The 11,992-nt window shown below is 37.8% G+C and overlaps 1 protein-coding gene across 1 annotated transcript; it reads right to left on the bottom strand.

Moving 5' to 3' along the window:
• Window positions 1–5,044: 5,044 nt before the first annotated feature.
• LOC137827438 (receptor-like protein kinase HSL1) lies at window positions 5,045–8,756 on the bottom strand. Its single transcript, XM_068633608.1, has 2 exons — window positions 6,110–8,756; window positions 5,045–5,553 (listed from the first exon to the last, which is right to left on the bottom strand). Exons 1-2 carry the CDS (start codon window positions 8,691–8,693, stop codon window positions 5,168–5,170), a joined length of 2,970 nt encoding a protein of 989 aa, XP_068489709.1. The 5' UTR covers window positions 8,694–8,756; the 3' UTR covers window positions 5,045–5,167.
• Window positions 8,757–11,992: the final 3,236 nt, after the last annotated feature.

Here is an 11,992-nt window from a genome sequence, read left to right as displayed (position 1 = left end):
AGATGACCGGACGCCTCGATCAACTCATGATCCAACCGAGATATCTACTCGACATGGCGGTCTCGTTCTTGAGATCCCAGCTGGATCATGACCACCGAGCGGCACAACATTTCCAAGCCGCCCCTCAACAAGTTCGATGAGGGGACGACTCGGATGACCTCCCGGGTGGCTTCGGGAAGCGCCAGGCACACCCCCCCGAGTGAACTGTACGTCACCCCCAGAAGGGCCAAGGGCAACATCGAGGCCTCCATTGTACCCTCAGTCTCGGGAGGATCAACCGCTTTCGTCGCACGTTTGGGTGAGAGCGAGTCCACCTCGACCATGTCCCGATGAGGAGGAGGTGTCAACAGGGAGCCAGGGGAGCGGGTGGTGGTAGCAATGTTACCACCCTCCCTTGACCTCTTCTTGGACTTGCTGGAAGGGCCGGTTAAGCCCTTGTCAGCACGGGCACCCGAGCCCTTTGTCGTGTCCAGTGCGTCAATGTTGTGACGCCCCTTTCTCTCGGCCGCCCGTTTTCTATAAGCGTCCAACACGTCAGCACCAGCGGGCGATTCTTGTGCCATGATTTCTACAAAAAAGAACAAGTGTTAGAAGGCGAAACATAAGACCGACCAATAGCAGAAGTAAAGACTCATACCCTTAACGGCCACCCATCGCGTCGACTCAGTATAAGCACCGATCAGCTTCCTGGTGGGAAGCTTCCTCGGGAGTGCATTGAAGATATGTCATTGGCACTCCCCATCAGCCTCTACAACTCCTTAAAATCGCGAGATTTGCTAGTCCAATAAAGAGGAAACCTCGACCGACCGTTATCCTCGAAGTAAAAGGTCGTTGCCTCCTACCGAATGACAACCTTAACAAACCTCTCTTTGAATCTTTTATAAGAGACAGCGAAGGACGTCCATGGTGAACTCGTCAAAAGGAAGAGAAACATGTAAGTTTGAAAAAAGACATGTATACATGTAAAAGAAGGGGGATCGGTGCCTGGTCTCCCCAAACAAACGCTCTCGGTGGACGAGCAAGGCACAACACTAAAGAAGCTAGAATGCCCGCTCGCCTTTAAAACCGGGCACTTATCCAAAAACTTGGATACAAAAGCCTCGGTCTTATAGAAAGACGAGATCCTAACCACCTTAGGGTCTACCCAGGTAAGATCCACCAAGGGAACACCTTGTAGGGGAGAGCCCGACTGGTCAACAGCATTGGCCGAGTCATCCCCCCTAACAACCTCTACCTGGAGTGGCACATCGGCCACCCCGACCGACAACGAGTCGGTTGTAGAGGACCCAGAAGAAGACGAAGAAGAAAGAGTAAGAAGAGGAAGGACGGGTGAGAGAAGGAGAAAGGGGATCAGAAGAATATATGGGTTGAGACAAGGTTGACATAACTAACCTTAAACAAAGCCGAAGACTGAGGCAAAGTAGAAGGGCGAGAGAGCACTCGGTTATCAGAACAAGGGCAAGAGATCACTCGGCTATCAAAACACTCAAACAAAGAAGTAGCACAGTATCTCGACACTATTGACCCCTATTTATAGGACTCAAGGACCTCGGAATATGAAACGTCGAAATGATCTCAACCGTTAGATCTCTCAGATCCCACGGTCCACAACGCTTCGCGCCCAAAAAACCCCTCATTAATGCAGGTCATGTCACGCCGCCTGAGGTCACGTCATACCTCGGGAAGTCCAACAGTCGCATGCCTAAAGGGAACCAACTGACACCCATCATCAAAGACTCAGCGGATACATCTATCCTCGAGCCTAGGGGGCAAGTCTACTGGTATGGACCGACTGGTCACTACCATTACTCAGTCTGGACTAACTGAGCTGACCGAGACCCCCACGGACGGCCAGGCCAACCGACACACTTCACCATTAACGCTCAAACCAAGGTCGGTGAAGCTAAACTACCATTAAGAATTAGGTAATACAACCATAAGTGTGATCCATTCCACTAATCAGACCTAATAAGGTAAGCTCATTAAAATAATATAAATAGCGCACATTCCAAGAAGAAAGGCATGTCATTATTACTGTACACACCCGAGTGCCAAGTACTCTCTTTACTGACTTGAGCGTTGGAGTGCCTTCTGTAGGTACTTCCCCCATTTGGCATTCACCCGAGATAGAGAGGCGAAGGAGTAGTACGAAGACCAGGAGGATCACAGTAAAGCATTAACAACCTGCCTGAAAGAAGAAAGAAGACGAAGCCTTCAATAGTTCTCTAGGTCTCATCTCCCTAACAGGAACAAGTACTTATATGTTTATGATTTTATTAGTTGAATCTAAAGTTATTGAAAATATTCAAAATCTCTAGTTTATCCTATTTCTTGTGTGTTTGTTTAAAATCTGTGATAATCGTGTGTTACACGGTATCAGAAAATGTTACAAGTGATCAAACTTTAGAGTAAATGAATAGATTTTTCTATTTCTTTATTTTTTTTATTTTAATATATGTCTATATTTGAAAATTCCTATAAAAAAATATTTTTTACCATACTATTTGATGATGATGTAAATGATAATATATATATATATATATATATATATATATATATATATATATTATGTAACTTTAACTAGGGGTGTTACAAATATTACGGAGGTTAATATTTCTACATCAAAAAAATATCCAACGACTACATTTATATTTCCCAATGAACTTGCTTTTGTCCTAGGAAATAGGTGAGGCCCCTCCTAATGGTGAGAAAGAAAAACAGAGACCGATATTACATTTATAATTTATGATATGTTTAGCAATTAATCACTACTCACAAATTTATTGGTATGTCAAAATTGGGAGTTCATTTATTAATAACTATTCTCGATGAATTTGACTAGTATTGTATAAGTAATTTTGTCAAAATAATTAATGTTATTATTTTATATTGTTAATTACTTCAATAATTTCTCTAAGTATTCGTTTAAGGTTCTCTTAAAAAATTAATAAAATTTAATAAGTTTTTTAATTTTAGTAAATATTTATAATTTTTTCTATTTTAATTATACTAAATATACAAAATCTTTCTCATATATATCCAATCTACATGTATACATTTTTGTTGAGTAAAACTAACTTCACCTTTAACTTAACTTTATTTTCAATTTAATGTGAGAAATTTTTATTAACTTTTTTGACGCATGATATATTTGTTTGTCTTATTTATTCTATCCTAAAATTTGAATATTTTATCAAATCTCCTACCCCTAATAGTTTGCAGCACACGAATAACACAATAGTAGTAGTATTTAGATTACAACCTATTACATTTATCACAATAATAATATCATGTAAATATTATTTATTCACGTCATAAAGCTTTCAATTCATCTTTCTTCATACAAGAAACCATAATGACAATATACAATCAAGTATTAATTCACTGTATTAAGAGAAGGAATATTGAGAAAGATAAATGTAAAATACATAAATATCACTAAAAAAAACTCATTAAATAAAAATTAATTTTAAAAATAAAATAATAATTAATTATTATATTAATTAAATTAGATACTATTTTAGAAATATAAATTATTTTATATACTAAATTGTTTTAGTATCTAATTTAGTTAATATATTAATTAATTATTTTTTATCTTTATAATTAATTTTTATTTAATATTTTTCTTGAATGTATGTTTCATATTTCCTAACTTATACTCTTAGTGTCATCTTGCTTAGAAAAATTAATTACTTAACAAAAATCTCAACTTAAAATCATCCCAAAACTCAACCAAAACTTATTTTATCGGTTCAAACATGCTTAATAAGTTTAAAGCCTTCATTCAACACTACAAAATAAATTTAGAATTTATTTATATATATATATATATATATATATCAGTATCCTAGTTCAACATGAGTACTTCAGACTCAAATATAACAAAACATCATCATAACTCAAATCACGCAAATAAATAGAAATTTATTTCAAATTTAACAAAATCAAATATAGTAAAAATTTGAAATTCATATGTTTGTTCTATCCTCAAAACATTCCATATAAATAACCAATTGTAAATTTCATTTATCATTATTCGCCATATATTACTTCAAAAATCCAAGATCTATTATAGAACCTCCTATCATCTTCAAATATTTAATTATCACTTCCCTTATTTAATGGACTAACCTTTCAAACTATAGAAATAACAAGGTTAACTTGGACAATTTAGATAATGAATCTACTTCTAAAAATTCAAAACACTTAGCAGACACTCAAAAGAATAAAACATCAAAATTATTCAAATAATGATCTTGGTGAAACATCACTCAAGAATTAAAGTAAAAGTAGTATGAGTTGAAAGTCTCGTTGAATGTTTTAAGATTATAAATCGAAAATGATGTTATAATTTCTTGCAACATTTTATATTGTTTGCTCGTAACTCGATAATATTGAAAAAAATTTCCATTATATTCCCATACAGAGTAATATAGTATCAGAATTGATGGTGGTTTGTCTTGGAGATTGAATATGTGGTTAAAGTCCCGATGCAATCACTAATTAAAGGTTTTAGCTAAACTGAAATCAAATACCTATACACAAAAAATTGCTTCAATGTTAAGGTGGCTAAAATGAAAGGTTAACGTAATTAATGTTATGAGCTTATAACGTAATTTAAAATATTTTCTTTTATAATTTTTCTTTTTAAGTAATGGTTATGAACAACTTAGCTTTATATAAGCAAATGTCGCTTCGTTTGCTTTAAAATTTGTAAAAAAGAGCTTTTATATATTTATATATAAAAGAAATGTGATATTTTGATATTTATGAAAAAAATAAATCTAGATAATAAAAATATTAATATTTTAATTATATATTTTTTATTTTTAACTTAAAATATTAATACAAATTATTATAATAATATTATTAAAGTGGATTATAATTGAGGGTTTTTTTAGCTCTGAAACTATCATTTTCCATACATAAGACACAGTTATGTAGCATTTGGTAAAGGATTTGTTAGAATTGCTGAATGATACAACTACTATAACCATAAGCAAAAACAAAAGCAAAAGGGAACCTACACTATAAGACGAGCTTCAATATTTCATCGCTGTAATATAAAAGATGAAACTGAGCCGTTAATGTCTTCAACATTTCAGCCTTTTCACAAATAGAGAAATTAAAATTAAGCTGTCTATATTTTAGCACATTGCTCAAACTAGTCTTCAGTGATACAATGAGACGAGTCTTCATGGTAAGAAGGGTCATTTCCATCGTTTACACTTGTGCATTTGGGCACTGTTGTTACCTCACGAAGCATTTTAACCACTTTTCTCATTGTAGGGCGAGTTATTGAGATGGAGCTGGTGCAATGCAGACCCACACTCAATACCTTGCTTATTTCTTCCCTGTGTTTGGAGTCCAATGTAGGATCAATTACATGATCCAGTCCTTCATGTTCCAATGCAGAGGAAACCCATTTCACCAAATCATTTTCACTATACTCTGGATCAATGGGGGGTCTCCCAGTTACCAACTCCAAAATCACCACTCCAAAGCTGTATATGTCACTCTTCTCATTCACCCTCATTGTGTATGCGTATTCTGCACAACAATAAAGTACCACATGTCCAAGTAAATTCATGCATCTTGCAAAACTTTGTCAGCTTAGTATATTGTTGTGTTACAGAGTTTAAACTGACATTTAGGATTTATGTCTTTAAAGTCAGTCATGTCAATTATTGATGGGAAAATTAACTACAGATGGATAACAAATCATAATAAATATGTTAGAATATAGACAGTTAGTTTTTCATCAATAGGAGATTACTTATTTAAACAAAGAAGACAGATTCTAACATTTATGGGCCAGCTTTAAGGTTTAAGATTTGTCTCCTTGTAAACTCACTTTGGAGGAAACTTTAATGGTCTTAATTGATAATGGTTGATGTTAAATTCAGATGCAAAACAAATCTAAATATGTTGGATACAAAGCATTCCTTTTTCATCACTAAAATTATCCATGTAGCATCCAATAAAAGGTAACCAAACAGAAAAATAAAATCTAACATTCAAGTGCCATGTTGATTAAGAATTCAAGTAGAATGCAACGAGAAAGTGGATATTTTTTAAATGTGTTTCTCAAATTAATTTCTCAAACCTGGTGCAATGTAGCCATATGATCCTGCAATAATAGACATTGATTCTGTCCCTTGGCCGGCTCTTGCAACCATTTTGGCAACTCCAAAATCTGCAACTTTTGCCACAAACTCATCATCAACCAATATATTGTTAGATTTCACATCCCTGTGGACAATGGGTGGGACACAATCATGATGCAAATAACAAAGCCCCTCAGCAGCATCAACAACAATTTTATACCTAGTAGGCCAATCCAATAAGCTCTTCTTGCTACCCTGTAACAGATCAGCCAAGCTCCCATTTGGCATGTATTCGAAAACCAATAGCTTATGGTCCCCACTGTTGCAGCAACACCACAATCTCACAATATTCTTGTGCCTAATCCTCCCTAGTGTTTCTACTTCAGCATCAAATTCATCTTTTCTAGAACCAACATTTTCATCCACTTTCGCTGGGACTCCACTCAATTTTTTCACTGCCACCACCTCACCATTGCTAAGCACCACCTTGTACACCTTCCCAGATGCTCCCCTTCCTATCACATTGGCCTCATTCAGCAACTTAGTAACCTCAAACCCACTAAACCGCAGCTTGTGAAATGATTTCCAACTTGAAGTGTAAAACCCTTTCTTCAATTTCTTCACCTTCCTGTACCTAAAGTAAAACCATGCCACCCCCATAACGAACACAACTCCAGCAAGCACAAAAATGGACCACAAAATCCACATATACCTCCAGTTCTTATTCCTACCATAACAATTACTAAGCCCAGGGAGATGACTACAGAGGCCAGGATTCCCTATAAAACTCGTCTTATACTTGGCATTGGCATAAAGAGGAGGAATATCCCCTGAGAGCTTGTTGTAAGACAAATTCAGCTCAGATAGCCTCAAATTTTGCAACTGCAATGGAATCTCCCCAGAGAAATTGTTCCAAGAAAGATCAAGAGAATTAAGCACAAGGAATCTTCCTAATTCACTTGGAACATTTCCATCCAACCTATTATGTGACAAATTAAGGTCAGTGACCTTATTCAAGTAACCAATTCCACCAAATTTAAGATCACTAGAAAGTTGATTACAACTGAGATCGAGATTAACCAACTGCTTCATCTTTACCATACTCCCCGGAATCTGACCCGAGAGATTATTATTACTAGCAGCAAACTCCACAAGACTGTCCAATAACCCAATTTCCTGAGGAATCGACCCAGAAAACCGGTTATTAGAAAGCAACAAATTTGACAAGCTGGAAGAGCCAGAAATCCCCTTAGAAATGTGCCCAGAAAAATAATTTTCCAAAAGCTCAAGCAAATGCAAACGGGGCAAACTCCAAACCCCTTCAGGAACACTTCCCGAGAGATTATTGTTCCTTAACCGAACCCTCGTTAAACTCTTGCATTTCCCGAGACTCTCGGGAATTTCACCCGAAAACGAATTGTATATCAAGATTAGCTGCTCAAGCTGCCCCCGCCGGCAAATATTCGCGGGAATTTCGCCAGAAAACCGGTTAAACGAAACGTCAATCTGGTTCAACGGTGAGTTACTCCCCAAGTCACTCGGCAACGTTCCGATGAGTCTGTTACTGAAAAGTTTGAGTTCACTGAGGTTCGGAGAACGCGCAATGGCCCCCGGCAAAATCCCTTCGAGTTTGTTCTCATTTAAATTCAGAGACTCGAGTGGCAACTCGCACAACTCGGTCGGAATGGTCCCAGTCAACTCGTTCCTGGACGCGTCGAATAATTTCAAACTCGTCATCTTCGACATTCCTCTGGGTAGCTTCCCGGAGAGCGAATTATTGTAAAGCTCAATTTGGGTGACGCGCGTGAAACGCGTGAACCATTGCGGAATGTGACCGGTGATGCTGTTCTGAGACAAGTCGAGGCTTATCAAGTTAACGAGATTGCTAAAGGTGTCAGGAATGGGACCTTCCAGGTTGCACAGAGCGAGATAAAGCGTTTCAAGGTTTCCAAGGTTACCCAGTTCTCTCGGTATGGGACCCGGCTTGAAGGGGTTGTAAGCGAGTTGAAGGCGTTTCAGCAAAGTGAGGTTACCGAGTGAAGCAGGGATGGTGCCGGTGAAAAGATTGCTAACGAGGTTGAGCGTTTCGAGGTGGGGTAGGGCGGCGAGGCTCTCCGGAATTTCGCCGGTGAGGTTGTTGCCTGAGAGGTCGAGGTAGCGGAGGGAGGTGAGTGTGGCGAGGGAATCGATGGGGCCCACGAGGGCGTTTTGAGAGAGGTCGAGATAGAGGAGGAAGCGGCAGAGGGAGACCGTGGAGAGGGTGGAGTTGATAAGGTTGTAGGAGAGGTTGAGGGAGGAGAGGGAGGGGAGGCGGCAGAGGGCGGCGGGGAAGGGGCCGGAGAGGAAGGAGAAGGAGAGATCGAGGGCAGTCACTGCTGCTGAATGATGGTCGCAGGTGACGCCCCTCCAGCGGCACGGGGTGGAGGCGGCGGCGTTCCAGGAGGAGAGTGAGTTGTTGGGGTCGGAGAGGCAACTGCGCGCCTGGAGGAGGAAAAGACCGTCTTGGGTTAGAGAGAGAGAGAGTCCCGGAGGAGAGAGAAGGAAGAGGAAGTAAAGAAAAAACAGGAACATTCTGCTGAACATAGAAAGATTTTGAGTTCGGAGTGGTCGTTTGTTCCACTTTTTCACCTCTGAATTTGCATGGCATTATATTGCTACAAGTAAGTAAGCATTTGAGAAATGATTAAAATAATATATTGTACTCTACTTGATCCAACCCATACAAAATATTTAAACTAATTATAATTTAATTAGAATTCATTATTTATGGATCATAAAACAATCTTGTAACAGTTTAAAAGCTCTGGCAGTGGCAACAGAGGTGGGTCCCATCTGGGATTTGAAAATGGATTACAGAGACGTGTAACACTGCACCAACACGAGAAGTCTTTAGTCCATGCTCTGTCACGTTTTCTGTGCATGAGTATGGTTCATACTAGAAAAGAGAATACACATTTTTCATATAATTACATTACAATTCCTAATAATATTATTTTAATATTATTTTATATTATTTAATTTTAAATCTACTCTTTATTATATATATTTATTTTCAAAACCTATTATACTAAAATTATATATAATTATATAGATTGTTAAAGTATCACTCTCTTAATAAAAAATATGTTAATTCTCGTAACTCACCACCTGTTATTTTATTTTAAATAATAGATCTCCTGCGTTATATTATAAATCTCTTTCTTTTATATTTTTATTTATATTTTAAGCTTGTAATTTCAGTTTTTATTCCTAATATTTACTTAGTATATGAAACTTTAATTTTAAATTCTCACACTACCACCTTATCTGATGTTTCTGTGAAGTTTCTTAGATATTAAATTTAATATAGATTTGCATGGACCTCACTTTCCCGAAAAGAGTTCCTGTTCACTATATCTGGTTTGTTATTCACGATACAAGTTCCACTTTTTTAAAAACAAATTACGTTTAAAGAAATCATGTTTGTTTGGGATGAAATAGTGGGAGGAAAAACCAAAGAGAATAAATGAGAAAATTGAAAAGAAATGTTAAAAATTTAGTGAAATTTACATTTAACGAAAAAGTGTATAGAAATATAGTTTAGGTTTAATTATCTTTTAGTTTTTTAGTCTTTATATTAAGATCACAATTCAATCTTATCTCTTACATTTTTAAAAGTTTAATATTGTTTCAATTTCTTAAAAAAAAAATCAATTTAGTATAACTTTGTAAAGAAAGTTCAATGTGAACAATTCAATCTGGTGATACTAACTTTATTTAAAACACTTGAATATAGTAACAACACACATAAATAAAATTTAATAAATAGTAAAAGAATCGTTGTTAAGATACATTTATATAAAATAGAAACAATTTAATAGAAGAAATCACATTAAATAATTTTAAAAAAATTAAGATCATGGTGAACTTTTTAAAAAACTTGAAACTTATTTAATTTTTTATTCTTAATATAGAGAGTAAATGGACAGTTAAGTTTATTTATTACAGGACAGACATAAAGATAGATTTATGTTCCGTCCGGTTGACCTGGGACGTCTTTGTACGCGACCTCAACCGTCAGCTAGGGACTTCTTCCCACTGGTTACCTGTGGATTCCTGCAAAGAAGGACAAAAGGGCGCCCTAGCGGCCGTTTGCACTCCGACGCTCAAGTCAGCCAGCAAGAAACACCAAAAACTCTGCACCTCCGTATCGGAGCACCGTGTATGGCACTCTGAAGGTGGTAAAAAGGAACTGTGTCTGGTGTCTATTTTCTCGTTCTGGCAAAGATCTTTCCTTAGTCCCTTGTGCGTAACCTCAAGGCTCGAGCAAGCAACTAGAGTGTTTCTAGAAAATTTGCCAAAAGTTCGAACCCCGTTCCCAACATTCGAGGCGCTATTTAAACCACTCTAGCATTTAAAGCGTCTTAACGCGCATTGAATTATGAAACGTTCAGCGCATTTAAGACGTTTAAACCGCTGGGGAGCATTTATAGTACCTTAAACGCTCGAAACGGAAACTGTATTAAATAACTTTAATTACCTTGTACCTGACAAAATGGTGTTTCTATTCTGACCTGGCTGTTGTACACGTGGAGGGCCTCACAGCGTCGTGATCCCATCTGAGGGTATCTCCTCGTGTGAGTCCTCCTACCTGGGAGTGCATCTGCGCTAGAGGTGACTCTTTGGGTGCCAACTCACGCCCCCAAACATCTAGTCACTCACTTTGAGAGTGTATCTACCTTCCTCTCGTACCTTGCACCCGGCTGCCCTGGGCGTGACCCTTCTCATGAGTCGTATCTATCCCAAGGGCGTCTCTGGGGCGGCTGGGGCACTTCACGAGTCAGGTTGCTCTACACTGACGCTATTACTATGGTCTTGAAGCCACCTTTCTCTTCTCTTTATTACTACCCCAGATTATCGGGATTTGAGGCCTTCCCACGGCGTCGCTCCCTCCATGGTCTTTCCTACCCATGGGTATCGGGGAGCGACACTGCGATTGCCTTACTTTTGTGACACTTGGCCTTGGCGACGCCTTCTCTTGGCGACGCCTTCTTTCTTGGCGACGCCTTCTTCTTGGCGACGCCCTGCCTTGGCGATGCTTGCACTTGGCGTCTCCTCACCTAGGCGGCGCCTTATGTTGACTTTGACCCCGGCGTTGACTTTGACCTTGACTTTGTCAAAGCCCGGATACGGAACGGTACAATTTATTTAATTATTATTGCATTTTAATATGATATTTATATATGGTAAGAATAAGACTATCAAACACTTAAACTATAAAACCTCTTTAACCAGTTTAATATTTGTTCTTGAATGGGAGTTGGGACCCAGAGAACTATTGAGATCACTCTTCTTCTATAATTGTCGATCGGTCGTACTGCACTCCAACTTTCCTCCTTGCTAGCTCCTTCATTCCCTCTACTTGTCGTATCTTTCAGTTTTTTCGTAACACATGCTTGGATGGTACTTGCATAAGACACTCCGACGCTCAAGTCAGTAAAAGTATTCGGCGTTCAGTTGTCAGAGCACTGTATATGATGACGTACCTGGATCTTGGAATATGTCCTATCAATATTATCTTTGGTGAGTTTTTCTTATTGGGTCATATTAGAGTGTTAGACCGCGTTTAAGGATGCATTACCTAATTCTTAATCGCAGATTAATTTTACTGGCTCTGTTTAAGCATAACTGGATTTGAGGTATTGATCAACTCATTGAGGTGGACCACGATATCGATCGATCCATTGATGAAAACCGAAATATGTAATCAGTCGTACGATCCTCACTATTACAATATTTGATAAAGGAAAGTATTACATGAGCATCTTTTTATTTGTTTACATCCCTTGAGATACTCAATAAAATAATTTTTTTCAGTTTATTTTTTAAATGATTTTATATTT

The sequence above is a fragment of the Phaseolus vulgaris genome, chromosome 11 (genome assembly GCF_000499845.2).
Source record: "Phaseolus vulgaris cultivar G19833 chromosome 11, P. vulgaris v2.0, whole genome shotgun sequence".
Taxonomy (NCBI): domain Eukaryota; kingdom Viridiplantae; phylum Streptophyta; class Magnoliopsida; order Fabales; family Fabaceae; genus Phaseolus; species Phaseolus vulgaris.
This window is presented reverse-complemented; position numbering and strand designations above follow the sequence as displayed.

What these genes read in the sequence shown, in the direction of transcription:
- LOC137827438 (XM_068633608.1), bottom strand. Translation starts at nt 8,693, where the DNA reads ATGTTCAGCAGAATGTTCCTGTTTTTTCTTTACTTCCTCTTCCTTCTC. An exon ending in ATATGGCTACATTGCACCAG is followed by an intron (nt 5,554 to 6,109) that starts GTTTGAGAAATT and finishes ATTGTTGTGCAG; the next exon opens with AATACGCATACACAATGAGG.